The following is a 14,122-nucleotide window of genomic DNA, read 5'->3' on the forward strand; positions in this document are numbered from 1 at the left end:
TTTTACATCTACTAAAAATATCGTGTTATCTGACTGTTAATAGCACAGACCACTCTACAGAACACATGCGTAGCTATATTTGCAAACAGAAATATTTTGCTTGGAGATATGTTCAAATGTGCAGACTCTAGCCTATTTCAGGCAGGCTTTTGGTTAGAGCCAGCCGAGCTGAGTGGATACGAATCCTTCAGGGCCCTGGTAACATGGCTGTAAAAATGATTGATGCTATTCATTACATGGGATAAGAAAATACTGTAAAAAAGAATCCTATTTGACAGCCAAGGGCTTTAAACGGCTTTCCAAAAGCTGATGTCAACTATTAATGACGACTGTTTGACTCATTACACGCTAATAATATTTAGACAATTATTTGGATACAAATCTGAGCTGTGTTGTATCTGGTGACGTAAAAAAGAAGCACAGTACCACGGAGCGAGGAGAACAGCCTTTGTAGTGTGTCTGGAAAAAAAGGGGGCCAAGCTAATTAAAAGAGGTCAGAAGAAGAAGACATCACTTTTCCCTGCATGGTCAGGCAGTGCATGAGCACGCATCCCGTGCTGCTGTAACTCTTCTAAGAAGAGAGATTTACTCGTTTAAACTGTCACTGATGATTTGAGCCGCAGAGTTCAAGGAAATGCTTAAGCTCAGCTTTCAAAACACTGGCTAATTCACGCAGACGCCATGCTGTGGTATGATATACACTCATAACTCCCCAAACGAAAACACAAATTCGTTTGGCAAACAAACACCCCATCCCCCAGCTAAGAGAAGGGCGGGGGTGGGGGGGGGGGGGGGGATATAAGGTTTGGCACAATGTGGTGCTTGAAGACCGTAGGGGCCTTCTGCAGTCCAAAAGGCAATCTCAGATATCTACCTTTCTGCTTTTCTGTTGATGACTGTCCCTCCCGAAGGGCCCATTAAAGCTTGACTCTTGCAGCCAGAGGTGGAGAGTGTGACCCTTCACAGCTGCGTGACCAATAATGTCACAGCACCAGAGGAAATGACCAACCACAGAGCGGGGGTGGACATCATTCAGCCTTCACATGTCATTAAACAAGTCACTTATCAGCATTTGGATGAGAAATGAGCAAGTGACAGGAGATTGACTGGAAATAAAGCACTAAGATGCCAATTCTTTATTCATAGGCATAGTCATTCTCTGCTGATAACAACGCTATCCGTGGGCAGCTTCCCATCAGCGGAGCTAAAAACAGTCTTCTCGAAAGCCTTGACAATAAGCAGTCGGAGTATCAAATATCTATGCAGCATGAAAAAGAAGAGAAAACATAAAACATGACGGAAATAATTTCCACAACAGGCAATAAAGACAAGATGTGAAGAAAAATGTGGATTTCAGCCCTAAGCCTGATTGCTTGGTGCGCAGATCCTTGAGAACCTGGAAATACGTGAGGGCGAATGGGGACAAAGACAGCAAGGAAGCAGCACTCACAGGGAGCAGGCCAGGAACACCTAATTTCCCTTACCACCCAGAAGACTTCGCCCGGACATCTAGGGTACATTTCCTGTGACCAAGGGGCAACAGGGGGCAGGCGGGGGGCAAAAGGCTGAGGCGGTCTGCTGCGAAGGGACCGGGGGTAATGAGTTCATGTCTAAGAGTTAAACCGTTAAGGTCGCACTGAAGACCAAAGGGGAAGTTCCACACTCCCCAGCTATTGCAATGAGGGAGACACTGAGGAAGAACGGAGTCCATTACTCACATTCTCACATACATTTACACACAAACACACACACACGCACACACACACTCTCACTCTAACACTCACTCACTCACTCAAACTGTTTGACATTTGACTCAACTGCTAACCACAGCCAGTGTGGTTGGAGCTGATAAGCCAGTACAGCCCACAAACAGTTTCTATAAATGACCATCCATGAGACCGGCTCCCTCTGCACCAACTCAAGAATGACAGCTTCACGGAATGACAAATGGGTGCCCGGGTTTGTAAGCGCAGTTTATGGTTTCGGGAAATACAGCGTTTGGGGAACTACTACCCTGAGGGAAAACGTATGGGTATTAGGTGTTGGAGGGGCTTCCTTCTTAGACGTCTTTAGAATGTAAAGTGTTGTCAGACCTCCTGGGAAGCAGAGAGAATTTAGGTCTGCAAATGTCAGGCTCTCCCTTCCCCCTTCACGCACCCTCACGGACAAATGACTGAGAAGGACAAGGTGTGACTGTTCTGTGCTTTTGAGTTCCATATGACCTCTACGAATATGAGGGCACTGCAGTACTTCTTCACTAAAAAACTGACTTTGATGTACTGGCCATTTTCAAATTTTTGTGATTGAAACTTTTTGTAACTTTTTGCAACAATTGAAATGATTGATTCCAATAAGCCGTAAAACTATATGCATTGTATATTTTGATATATACATTGATATGAAGCTTGTTTTTTAGCAATTCAGTTCCGTTCATATTTGACAGCCACAAACCTCCTTCTTTCGCACAGAGGTTGAGGAGGTTGTGGACCGTGTCCATCATGTCCTGCTGCTGTCTCTGCAGAGCCGAGCTGTTGCCCGTGGCACGGCTGAGCTGGTCCTCCAGCACGCGGATCACCCCGATCTGTTTCCCCACCAAGTTCTGCAGGCTCCCTTTCTCCTCCTTCAGTGCCTCCAGCTCCTCACGATGCCGGGACTCCATCTCCTGCATCTTCTGCTCCAGAAAGCTGAGGGTTCGAGAGAGGGAGGGGGGGTGAGAGGAAGAAAGAGAGGAGTGGATGGTGAAAGGGGGCAGTTGGTGGAAGAGAGAGAAAAAAGGGATGTAGAAAGCAAGGAAAGAAGAGAAAAACAAAGAGAAAGAAGTTTGAACAGAGATATTCGTATGCAGGGAGAGGAAGATTGAAGTGAGGCCAAATAATGGAGAAATGAGACAAAATGAGAGTAAGAGCGAGAAAAAGTGTGACAAAAAAAGACAAAGTTGGAGAGACGTGCAGAGAGAGGGAGATGAATAGGTGGAGGGAGGGAAAAGGAGGGAGGAAAATGGAGAAAAGGCCAAAAAGCCATCAGCTGAAGTGGAAAAAAGGAGAGCTCAAAAGCCTGGATATAATGGAGTTTACATTGTGATACGTTTAGGCTGTAGGAAGGGCACCTTACTCATTACTGCAGTAATGGGAACATAAACATTTACATGAATTTGCTCAGTCTCCATGACTTGCACACAAAACAAACATGTATGCATTTCTCCATACCATTTAGAGATTAACATAAATCTGAATTGAATCTCCACTTCTTACGTTTTTTAACTGTTCATTTCTGTTACATGATATACAATCATTTATTGACTTATTCAAAACCCATCCTTCATCCCATATGGCTAAATGAGGGTTGGTAAAAGGTAAAATAACAACTTGTGAAACAAGAGGAGTTCATGATTTTATACTATACGTTTGGGATGTTGTTCCAAATTCTGTGCTTATACACATACATAAATCTATCAGCTCTATTGTGAGAGAGAGGAGATGATATTTCTCTATGGAGGAAATTTGAAAGTCACATACTGAGAATTCACCCAGCGCAGCTGTGTTGCTACGCTACATGACACTGGGGAGAGTACTGCTGGGCGTTCGATGAGAGGACGGTCCTCAGTGCGCTATTCAACACACGACACTTGAAGGCCGTCCAGAACTTAACTTGTTCTGCACGCAGTGCAAAATCATTACGTGACAAACGACTGCCCAGGTTTTACGAATGTGGAGTGCACGATCAAAGGGCTGTCTACAGGAAGGTCTCAGTGCGCTGGTGAGATGTGAGGGCCGTTCAGCGTGAGTGGGCTGTCGTGCGGTTACCCGTTCTTGTCGTGGAGCTTGCTGATTTCGTTGGTCTGCAGCATGAGCTGCTTCTCCAGTTTGTTGGTGGACAGCGAGTTCTCCAGCAGCTGAATCTCCAGCCTCGACGTCTGGTTGAGGACCTGCGCCAAGACAATGAGACCTCTCAGCCTTTTCTTTTTCCGAGAGCAAGTTGCACACGAATGCGCGAGCCAGAAAATGGATCGCAGAAACTTTTGGGGGGGGAAAGCAATAAAGCACTGACAATAGCAACGATAAAACCAGTCTTCTGACATATGGTACTGCTTACATATTACTCAGGTGCTTACAAAGGAAGACATTTTGCAAAGCAAGCCATCTTTTTCTTTCCCCACACACAAAGCAGTAAAACACAGAGGACCCCACATGCTCTGGGTCGTCTCATTCGAAAAGATATAAGCGAGGCGAAATCTCAAACACATGCCCATTACATATAGAAGGAAGCATGCTTTTGCAGTGTAAGGCAGCAGTATTTTCTTTGGCTAGATTCCCTTTTGCCTTTTTTGGGTCTAATAACAGAGAAACTGCTACGGCGACTGGGTGTGTGAGGTCAGGCGGAATAAGGAGGAAAGAGGGGGGGGGGGGGGGGGCGGCGATACCTGTGTCTCTACATCGGTGAGTTTGCGCGTTTGCTCCGCCGTCCGGGATAGGAGGCTGGTGCCCATCTCCAACATGGCTGCCGTGTGGTTGTGGACGGCATTCTGCTGCAGCTGCGCCATTTCCATCTTCATGCTCTCCTTGATGTAGTTTTCAATCTGCAACGCAGAAAAACGCCGAAACACAAATAAGGAAGAGGAACGACCAAATCAGGACTGTTTTGAAGAGTCCACACAATGACTGAGAAAATAAATGTAAATCACAAAACAAGATAAGAGGACATCAGACTTGGGTCGGCTACTTTGACATGTAAGGACGCAAAAGGTAAAAGCAACAGCTTCTTTAAACAGAAGCAGACTCCGTGAAGCTGGCCTTTTAATCACATGCTGACAGATTGGGAGTCTTTCAAAGACTGTTTTTTATCGTTCCCCCAGTTCCATCCTCCAAGATGAAAAGAAATGATCCTTCATTTCCGTTAAACATTATGCAAACACAAAGCCCTTCCAATGAGCCACTCAAACCAGATGAGTTGAAACAGGGGTGTTGGAGGCGATTCCTGTAGGTGGAAGCAGATGTGGGTCATTTGTGATGTAGGGGAGGGAGGAAAGCTGAAGGATTGAGATGGAAAGACAGACACCAAGATTATCTTGAAAGCGCTTTTTCATCCTTATCTCTCTGGCAGCGCGGACGACAAGGCCACAGCAGGGTTTCGGCCGAATCCACGGATCTTAATGTGGATTAGGCACCGTGGAGCTCGAGGCGTGCCAAGCGGCACTGACCCTATGACCATTTAACAGTTTCGAGAGACAGCGGTAGAAAAGTCATGGCACATATTTGGATGATCAACCCATCCGATAATGCCAAACAGCAGAAACCTCGGCTGAACTGTCTTCTCCGGGTCAACATCCTCTCAGAAAGACTCCGTGTCCAAACATTCCACTGTCTCACACCCCTAATGTGACTTACACAGCTAACAGTTTCCCATAAAGACTGTAAGAAAGCCACTGATAGCATCGGACAGGGGAAAAAGACTTTGCTAGCAGATTCAATCAGTGAAGGATGGAAAGGGTTCGGGGGCGGTGGGAGATTCTTGACCGTGAGTCATGTATGGTGGAGACGGGTGACAACAGAGTTGCTCATTCTGTTTTGGTTTCTTCCACATCTCCAAATACAAAAGTTTTCTTTTGTAATTACGTTTGATTTAATACCAATTTCTCAGAGGATTCTTTTATGCACAGCCGTGGGACTTAAAATGGACCAGGATTGTCTGACTCATGTCTATGGACTTATAATACAACATGATGTATCACATCACTCTCTGATACCATGGCTTAAGCATGCTCAAGGCAGGCACCTAAACAGACCCAAATGATGATTTTACGGCTCAATCTTTTCACCACAATTTGTGTGGGATGTGGTCCTTAAACAAAGAACAAATGGTACCAAATATTTGGTGAAACAGAGCACAGCTTGCTCTGGTGTGAATGGATGACTTGCCAACCGAATGTCCCCTTGGCTTAAAAAATGGCAGATGTGTGTTTGTTTTGGCCTAAATGGCTCTAACCGCAATGTTTCGAAAGTTGAATAGTACATGTCTGACGGGCTGGATTCTAAGTAATAGATAGAGGTTACGTGGCTTTATAAGCATGAAATCACTTTAGATGTGTTAAAAAAACTGGGTCCTCTGCATGAGCAGGATGCAGTGGTGACTTGTCACCCCTTACATAAAATAATTGTTTTTGACACAGCGATCGAACAACCGAGGTGCCAGACAATAACACAGACGAACCAAAGACAGTTAGTTTCATTCCTTCGCTACAAGGGGCCTCCACCCACCAGCCATCAGCAAGGCTCTGCCATAAGGAATTAGCAGTAACGTTCCAATATCCCCTCTTGGCATTGATGTTTAAGTAAAATGTGTCCATTGTTTGAGGATCACTTGCACATGTAATATGGTTCTCTGGCTGTGAAGCCTTTGAGAGCTGATCTAAGTGTCACTTTTCAATAAATCGTCGAGCCCAAGCAGAGGTAATTGGACGGAGCACAGAGAGTCCAAAGCCATTGCTGATACAGCTCGGCTATTAGAACTGATTGAACTGGCATTTAATCAGTAGTTCACAGAGAGATCAGAACGCTGCGAGAGCGATATTAATTTCACGCCGAACTGGCTTTGCATGTAAAAAATGTGTCTTCGATTAGGTGCTTGGGAGAACTGGGTTTCACTGCACAACATAGCACTGTTCGAAATTTTTTCTCTATGTACCTCTGATTTATCGTAACACTCTTTTGGAAGCAGTTCTGAGGCCCTGGAAGTCACCTTGAATGAGTATGTGTGTATGTGACCTGCCAGCCCCCGGCAGAAACATTAGCTCAGATCTCGTCCTCCTGAACATCGCGAGGGGAATGTTCCTGACTCATGGTGCTCTCGGATGGACCTCGTAAACGGAAAGTACCAAGGAGAAAAGATTACACAAACACCACCCCCTTCGTGTAAAAATACCCCTGGTGGAAGACATGAAACTGCCCAGTGTGGGTGTCAAGTTATTTTCCAGTTATTTTCCGGTAGCGCATACTGTTGTGTGTGGGACAAAAGAAGCAGAAAGAGAAAGTTGGAACCAAAGATTGACTAACCGCCTCAACTCTCTCTGGTAGCACTGTCACTGTTTGTGGTTTGATAGACAATAAAATGGTGTGTTTGCCAAGGCTGGCTTAATGACTAAGGCAGAACTAACTGTGAAAGCGCATTTGGAGTAAAATAAAATCTCCATATTCAAAGGCTCCCTTTGAAAAAAAGAAATACTGCATAAAAAAACAAAGTAATAAATAAAGAAAGAAATAACAAAGAGAGAGTGGGAAGACAGGGAGACAGAGAATCATAATCAACAACCGTCTACTTAAAATATTTAAAAGATAAAATGTAAAAGACAAATAGGATAAAAGATTCCCTTGTCAATGTGGCAGTGCTCATGGACTATTAATTGTGATTGGGTCCTTAACAGCGCTAAAATGATCTGGAATGGATGGGAAACACATCCAGCTTGGCTTAACTGCAGCTGGGTTGCTTTACATCTTCCCGGCGCCCACCAACCAGGGGTCACCCCCAAATGAGCCTGGGTCACCTCTATCTACGGGCCCAAATCTGACCTTTAAACTACAAGGTCCATATCAATATCCATGCAGTGGATTTAAGTCAGAGACCCTGGAATGATTGATCTTTTCATGGATTGTGTTTATCTGGAAGGTTCTAGCTAGTATATATTAGCTGATTAAAATCATACTACAAAACGAGATCAAATCTGACATGTGGGGGGAGGGAGGGGTTATGATTATTTAACATTGCATTGTATTTTCCATGACTGGTGAGTACATCTATCAACACAATATAGTCAAATGAGACATGAGTACAAGCAGTTCTGCACATATTACTTCTTTTCATTTGACATGAATTTTTCAGGGGGATTTCTTTGATTTGCCAGAGGAGAGCTACCATTTTTCCATCAAACTGAAATAGAACCTTCCCAGTTTGAAATCTGAGGTGGAAAAACTCTTTAAACTATAGCACCCTTTCCACAAAAATGAAAACAATTCTCGAACATACATTAGACTCCCTCCCCCCAACCCCCACTCACCATTTCTATATTTTCCGAGGTGACAGAGAGGATTTATGCTTTGTGACATTCCTGAAGGTGCAATAACACTGAAGCTCGCCTTTTTGAGCCCCTAAATCTCAGCCTCCCCTTCCACCATAATCACCTCTGGCTAAGTGATAGCTGCATAAACAGAATTTAACGTTTCCCAAACTGCTCCTTGACAGAGCAGCAGCGTCAAAGGTTTAGGGGGGAATCTGCCGTCGGATGGCGAGGTTGAGCAAAGACTCCCCACGACCGCGCTAACGATGGTGTCAGACACGCCGACCCCTGTCGCCATGACCACCCCACCTCGTTTTACCATTTACGGAGGCCAGAAGCGCAGCCGTGGCACATTCAACCTCGTCTCTTGACCGCTTGAAGCCATTTTTACGAGCGCTGGGAGCGGAGTAACGATCCACAGTTAATGGTAAAACAATCTGCTTAAGCTGCTGTTGGCCTAGTGAGGATAGTGCTTTAAAAGTGTGTGTGCAAAACACAGAGAGGGAGAGAGACAGACAGACAGAACCAAACCATTATTTGTTTTTAATTGATTGCAGTAAGTTCTTGAAATAAATGTGAACTAACATAAAACAAGTTCTCACACACTGTGTCTCTAGATAGATTAGCACTGTGTTTACGGCTCCTCAAAGCAAGCTGTGTTTTGGGAGCCAGACGGGATTTACGTCTGGTAAATGTCGGGCAGTATGAGGCAGTACAGTCACTGCAAAACAGCAGAGGGCCTGGTCTACATGGCTTGACATATTCCAGATTGAGTAGTGTCAAACCTTAGCTAATCTCTGTTGGTGAACTGCACTTGGAGGAGTCTCTCTATCTCCCTCTCTCCAAGGAAGAGTCTCTCTGTCTTCCTCTCTCCAAGGAAAAATCTTTCTCTCTCCCTCTCTCCAAGGAAGAGTCTCTGAAAACCCAGTAATGGATACTGGAAAGCTGCAATTAACACCAATCAACACCACAGAGTGAATTACAGACCATTCTGGCTACTCTAATTTTTTTTTTTTTTTTACACCAGGAAAACCCTCATCACTTTATCGACTTATACAGCACTATAATTAACTAGTGTTTTTACCATGTTATTTGAAACCTATTTGTCAGAGGTATACGGCCATAATTCACTTGCGGCTTGGCCTTTCACAGAGTTTACAAGGTTGTACACAGGGCACCCTCACTTGCTGTGCTTATATAAGTTAGTGCAGGCTGTATATAACTCACTCACACTGGCCAGGCTTGTTTTGTGAGGCCTATATAAGTCACACTGAGCCTGGGAGTCTATGTGTGTGGATAGAGGATTAGTGGAGAAACAGTTTAGGGCTGCCATGCAGTTAACCTTTGTGATCCCGTGTACCATGAGCTAGCTTCCAAGCATTCGCTCAATCACAATCACTCCCTCAGCTGCCTCTTTGTGTTTTTTTTTTTTTCTCAGACTCTATCACTCTCGCTCTCACCCACCCTTACTCATCTCACACACACGCACGAACGAACGAACGCACACTCACAAACACATACAAAATGATGTGCAAATGATCGCATCAGCTATCCACCCCCCACAGCGCTCTCTCTGTAGATGTGTGTTTGTATCGCTTCTTTGGCTGGTTTGAGGTGCAGGGAAAGGGGGCGGGGGGGTGGTTGGACCAGTGGTCTCGTGTGTGGGTGGTCCTGTGCCTTGACTCATCACTAGTTGCAACCCTTGGCTGGATCCTGATTCCAGGGTGCAACTCATCCGCGGAGAGTGGGACTGCCATCCTGAAAACAACCGCCCCTGCTGCCAGAGCCTCTGGCCCTCTCCGTGAAGGATGTGACTGTGTTGATTTCATTTCATTATGCTCCAGCAAACACTTCCAAGTGTGTCATTTGTATACACAAGCAGAAACCAAACCAACCATCGCTCAACATCACAGAGAATTAGCCTGATGTTGAAAAGACAACAGCAAGTGAGACAATGTACCACTTGTGACCAAAAAAGAACTTCTTTGGCAGAGACAGAAATGCTGAATAGGGAATTTTCTACAAGGTCCCTCATTGTTCTTCATTAAAAAGCCCTTAAATTATTCAGATGTCATGTTATTAAACAATTTGAATGCATTTATGAATGAATATGTTCAAAAGTAATAAAAGCATCTAAAATAATCAATATCTAGATGTTTTTGAAATTGATTTTGACAATAGTATTGGGCTTTTATGGACAAACGAAACCAAATACATATGAATGAGTAGGAGATTTAAGATGCAATTGAGTTGATTTGAATGGCTACATAACTATTTAAATACCTAAACAACAAAGGGTTTAACTTCACCGCAACAGAAAAGACAGCTTTACAGTGCTTGATTATTGTTTAAATAACTATTAACGTTCTTTAACCTCCACTTTGGCCTCTGAATGAGAGGTCTGGGGTAAGAATACAAATATATATAAATCAAAGTAAATCTGATTATGGCTTGATATGCTGGAGTTGGAGCTGCAAACCGGTGTGCCTCATGGTAATGGTGTTTTTCAAGGCTAAGGGAAATCAAAAATAAAGCATTGTGAAAAGCTTTAGCTAACTAGGCACCTGACACCACAAAAACACCTCCCTTTGCCTGGCGTTGGTCATCCAGCGAAAATCTGTTTTCAATCTCTAATTATTTATTTTCACTTGATTTAAAAATTAAACAGTATGGATTACATATATGAGGTAGCTTAACCAAACACAGACCTCCGTTGGCTGTGCATGACTGAAGGCTAGATGGAGTCTGACTCCATTGTCTCCAACTTTTTTCTAGAATTTATTCTCACAAGATCATTTAACAGCAGTACTGGTAAATGAATAAGAGTTATGAATACAATATAAATGTGAGAGCCAAGGCAAAGCCACGGTGCATAATAATATGGGTTTGCAGGTACTGATCCATATATCACTGACTTCAACTGAAAACCATGCTGATTTATATTGATGTGTAGCACATACATGTTAAATGTCAAACTCTGCACAGTTTTCTCATCAGTTTGAAATGTCTTCATTGTCAATGAGAATGTTGATATCATTTTCTGACTTCATTCATTCATGCATGGAAAGTATAGGCATGGGCCAGTCGTTACTTCACATCCTTCAAATCATATGTGCAGTAATGGGAACGGCTGTGAATCTATTCAAGGTAACTCTATAGTGAGCTGCATGTCCTGCATCCTTCCAACATTTGAAAAGCATGACATTTACCATGACGTGTACGGTAAACAGGACAAATATACTATAGATAGAGCGCTTGTGCTAGGAGCAACAAACACGTTGTCCTTACTATACAATTGTATTCAATTTCATGGTGCCATATGATAATAAAATTGTTTATAGAACAACATAAATGTAATAGTATGAAAAAATAATAATCATTTTGTGATATACTTAATTAATCTGATGCTTTTTTTTAAACTGCTATGTTTATAGTCTCATGCCAAGGGCAAACGATACTCAGAAGTAATGTTTTGAGAAAAAGTCACATTCTAACCCTATGAATCTGGGCCAATCGCATTTATAAAAACCCAAGATGATTAATCCACGCAGGACCGCTCCATTCAGCAGATATTTTGAGATGTTTAATGACCTAATATCAGTCCAGTGAAAGGCTGGAATGTGTTCTCTGGGACTGGAGGAACTGGGGACTTGTTGGATGTACTGCATGGAGCTGGGAGTCAACGCAACAGGGAAGCTGAAGGGAGTTTAAGAAGGAGAACACCATTCCTTTTCTATACACTGCCTTGAGGACACTAACTTGTCTAAAACATGAAAGAACTACAGGAAGAAAACAGTTTGCTTGGACTCTCAGTTCACTTCTCAGACTAGGAGCACATCCAACAAAAATGTTTGCTTTCAAACTTTTCTGGATTTCCTTGGTGGTGGCGATGTGGACGTTCACTTGTTATGACTATCAATATTCGGTAAATTAACTTTTCAGCTGGTCTGGACATGGATTATTTTGCCATCTTGAAATGATGACACTCCAATTATGCCCCTACGAGCCGGACACACTGTTCAGGGCTCCCGTAATCCTCTACCTAATGCATTCAAAACCGGATGCTTCGCTGCCTAAACCTCTTATCAGGCCAACCCTATTAAATGGCTTCAGTTCCAGTAATGCAATCTCTACTGGCAGATTTTAGTTTTGTTGTGAAACTCATGACTTATGACTGATGCCCTTTGCCCCCTGCATCATTCATGTGAAATCGTGGGGACAGAGAGTAAATATTTCTCAGCCGGGCCCGTGCGCATGACTGTATATTTGTTCTAATCCTCGAGTTACGGCTGCTCTCTTATATCTGGGCAATTTGGGGTGAGTTGAAACTGCTCCCTCCCAATTAATTACGTGTATCTAGATGTATGGGAGAGGAAATGCAACCATTCACCCAAGACCCCAGAATGCGGAAACGTAAACAAGTGGCAAAACAAACGCGGACCTGCTTCGACCCCCGGTGCCAGCCTTTATACCCGAGTTCAGCTCTCCAGAAAAATAGAAGCTTTTCTGCCAAATCCTAAAAAAACCACATGGGAAATGTTTCCACTGGGTAGCATCCAGGAGGGGGAACGAGAAAGCTAATGACTTAGTAATCCCGTTTGGCACGACTTGGCGTTCTATCCTCACATCCCAACTAGATGCATTCCACAGGAGACCTGTGTAGAAAAACCCACAGGATCAGTGCATCTTCGGCATCTTCTAATATCTTACAGAGACCTGCTTGCATCAGGACTTAGTTATGAAGCCACACCCGGAGAAGTAGGTGACACCACGCCACGCCTCATCTCAGGCCTGTTGGGGTCTGGTCTAGGCCCTTTGAAGGCCGAAAAGCTGCACTGACAGCAGTAGTCATCATCTCCGAACCCATGCGGAACACACCAGACCGGTACGCAGAAGGGCTGCCAGGACAGAGGGGGGGGGGGGCTCTCAATATACCTTCACTCTGCTCACACACATTAAAATCTCATCTTCTCCAACAGACACAAGGAAGACCAGATGGGGCTCTGAATTCCTGAGCAGAAATGCGAATCAAGAGGAAGATGATGACTCAGTACATTTGCATCTGTAGTTGCATTCTCACTGGGACCGAGAGCGATCTAGCTGATGTGGTGGTGTCACACTTCATCTTAAAACCTGTACATTTCAAATAAAACCCACAGATCTGACCACAGAGAGGAGATGGCCAACGGGGCGAGCTTGCCCTTCATTTTGCAAGCAGAATGAGATTTCAGTTTTGTTATGATCCTTCATCCAAGGCCACACAGCATTGCAGCATTTATGACAGTGTTACAGGAAAGTGTTTTCAGTGTTTTAACAATCAGGCAACATCTTCTATTATCGCTGCTCAATCCAAACAGGATTAACTGGGATAAACAAGGTAGATTAGCTGGTCTGCTTTCAATCCCAAGAAAAGAGAAATAAAAAACAAAAAAGTCAGAAGAACAGCCCAAACATTCTTGTATTTTCACGTTTAAGCAGAAAAACATGTGCTAAATTGAAGGGCTTTGATGCAGTTTTACGGGAAAACAAATGAAAATGCCTGAAATCTGTGTTGCTTGACAGCAAAAAGGGGAAACAGAGAAGGAAACAAAAAAACTGCAACAATTGTCCATGCTGACAGAAAACAGAAAACACAAAGCACATAATCTAATACTTTCCTGTTGGAGTGTGGCAGTAATTTCATTTGCCAAATCAATTTCACACGTATAAATAACTTTATTTTGGATGTGACAAATCTTTGCTTCAAACGTGATGGCAATGGAAAAATAACAATTGAATCAGTCCCTTTTGCAGTTCACAATTTCTTAGTTCTGCTCTGTTAAGAGTGCTTATGTAGATGAAACACAGTACACCCAACTGCTGCCTTAGGTCTCCATAAATCTCCATGACCAATCTCAAGCAACAAGTAAACTACTGTCTAAGTCCTGCCCCAGTATCCGCTACCCTGCTGAAATACAGTGCCCTCTGTGCTCACAAGAAAGCGAGAGAGAAGGGAAGAATGAAAGGGGTGCAGAGGGGGAGAGATGGAGAAAGAGAGAGTGAGAGCAGAGGATACGCAGTACTGGGCCGCCATAT

The 14,122-nt window shown here is 43.7% G+C and overlaps 1 protein-coding gene across 2 annotated transcripts in view; it reads right to left on the reverse strand.

Annotated features, from left to right (window-relative positions):
* Positions 1–14,122, reverse strand: part of angpt1 (angiopoietin 1) — a 49,036-nt gene that overhangs the window by 24,971 nt on the left and 9,943 nt on the right. For both annotated transcript variants that reach the window (XM_031585708.2, XM_031585707.2), the window contains exons 2-4: positions 4,421–4,576; positions 3,804–3,925; positions 2,452–2,684 (exon numbers count right to left, since the gene is read on the reverse strand). In XM_031585708.2, the coding sequence (XP_031441568.1) occupies positions 2,452–2,684; positions 3,804–3,925; positions 4,421–4,576 (511 nt within the window). The remainder of the gene's footprint in view (positions 1–2,451; positions 2,685–3,803; positions 3,926–4,420; positions 4,577–14,122) is intronic.

Source organism: Clupea harengus, chromosome 19 (genome assembly GCF_900700415.2).
Source record: "Clupea harengus chromosome 19, Ch_v2.0.2, whole genome shotgun sequence".
NCBI lineage: Eukaryota > Metazoa > Chordata > Actinopteri > Clupeiformes > Clupeidae > Clupea > Clupea harengus.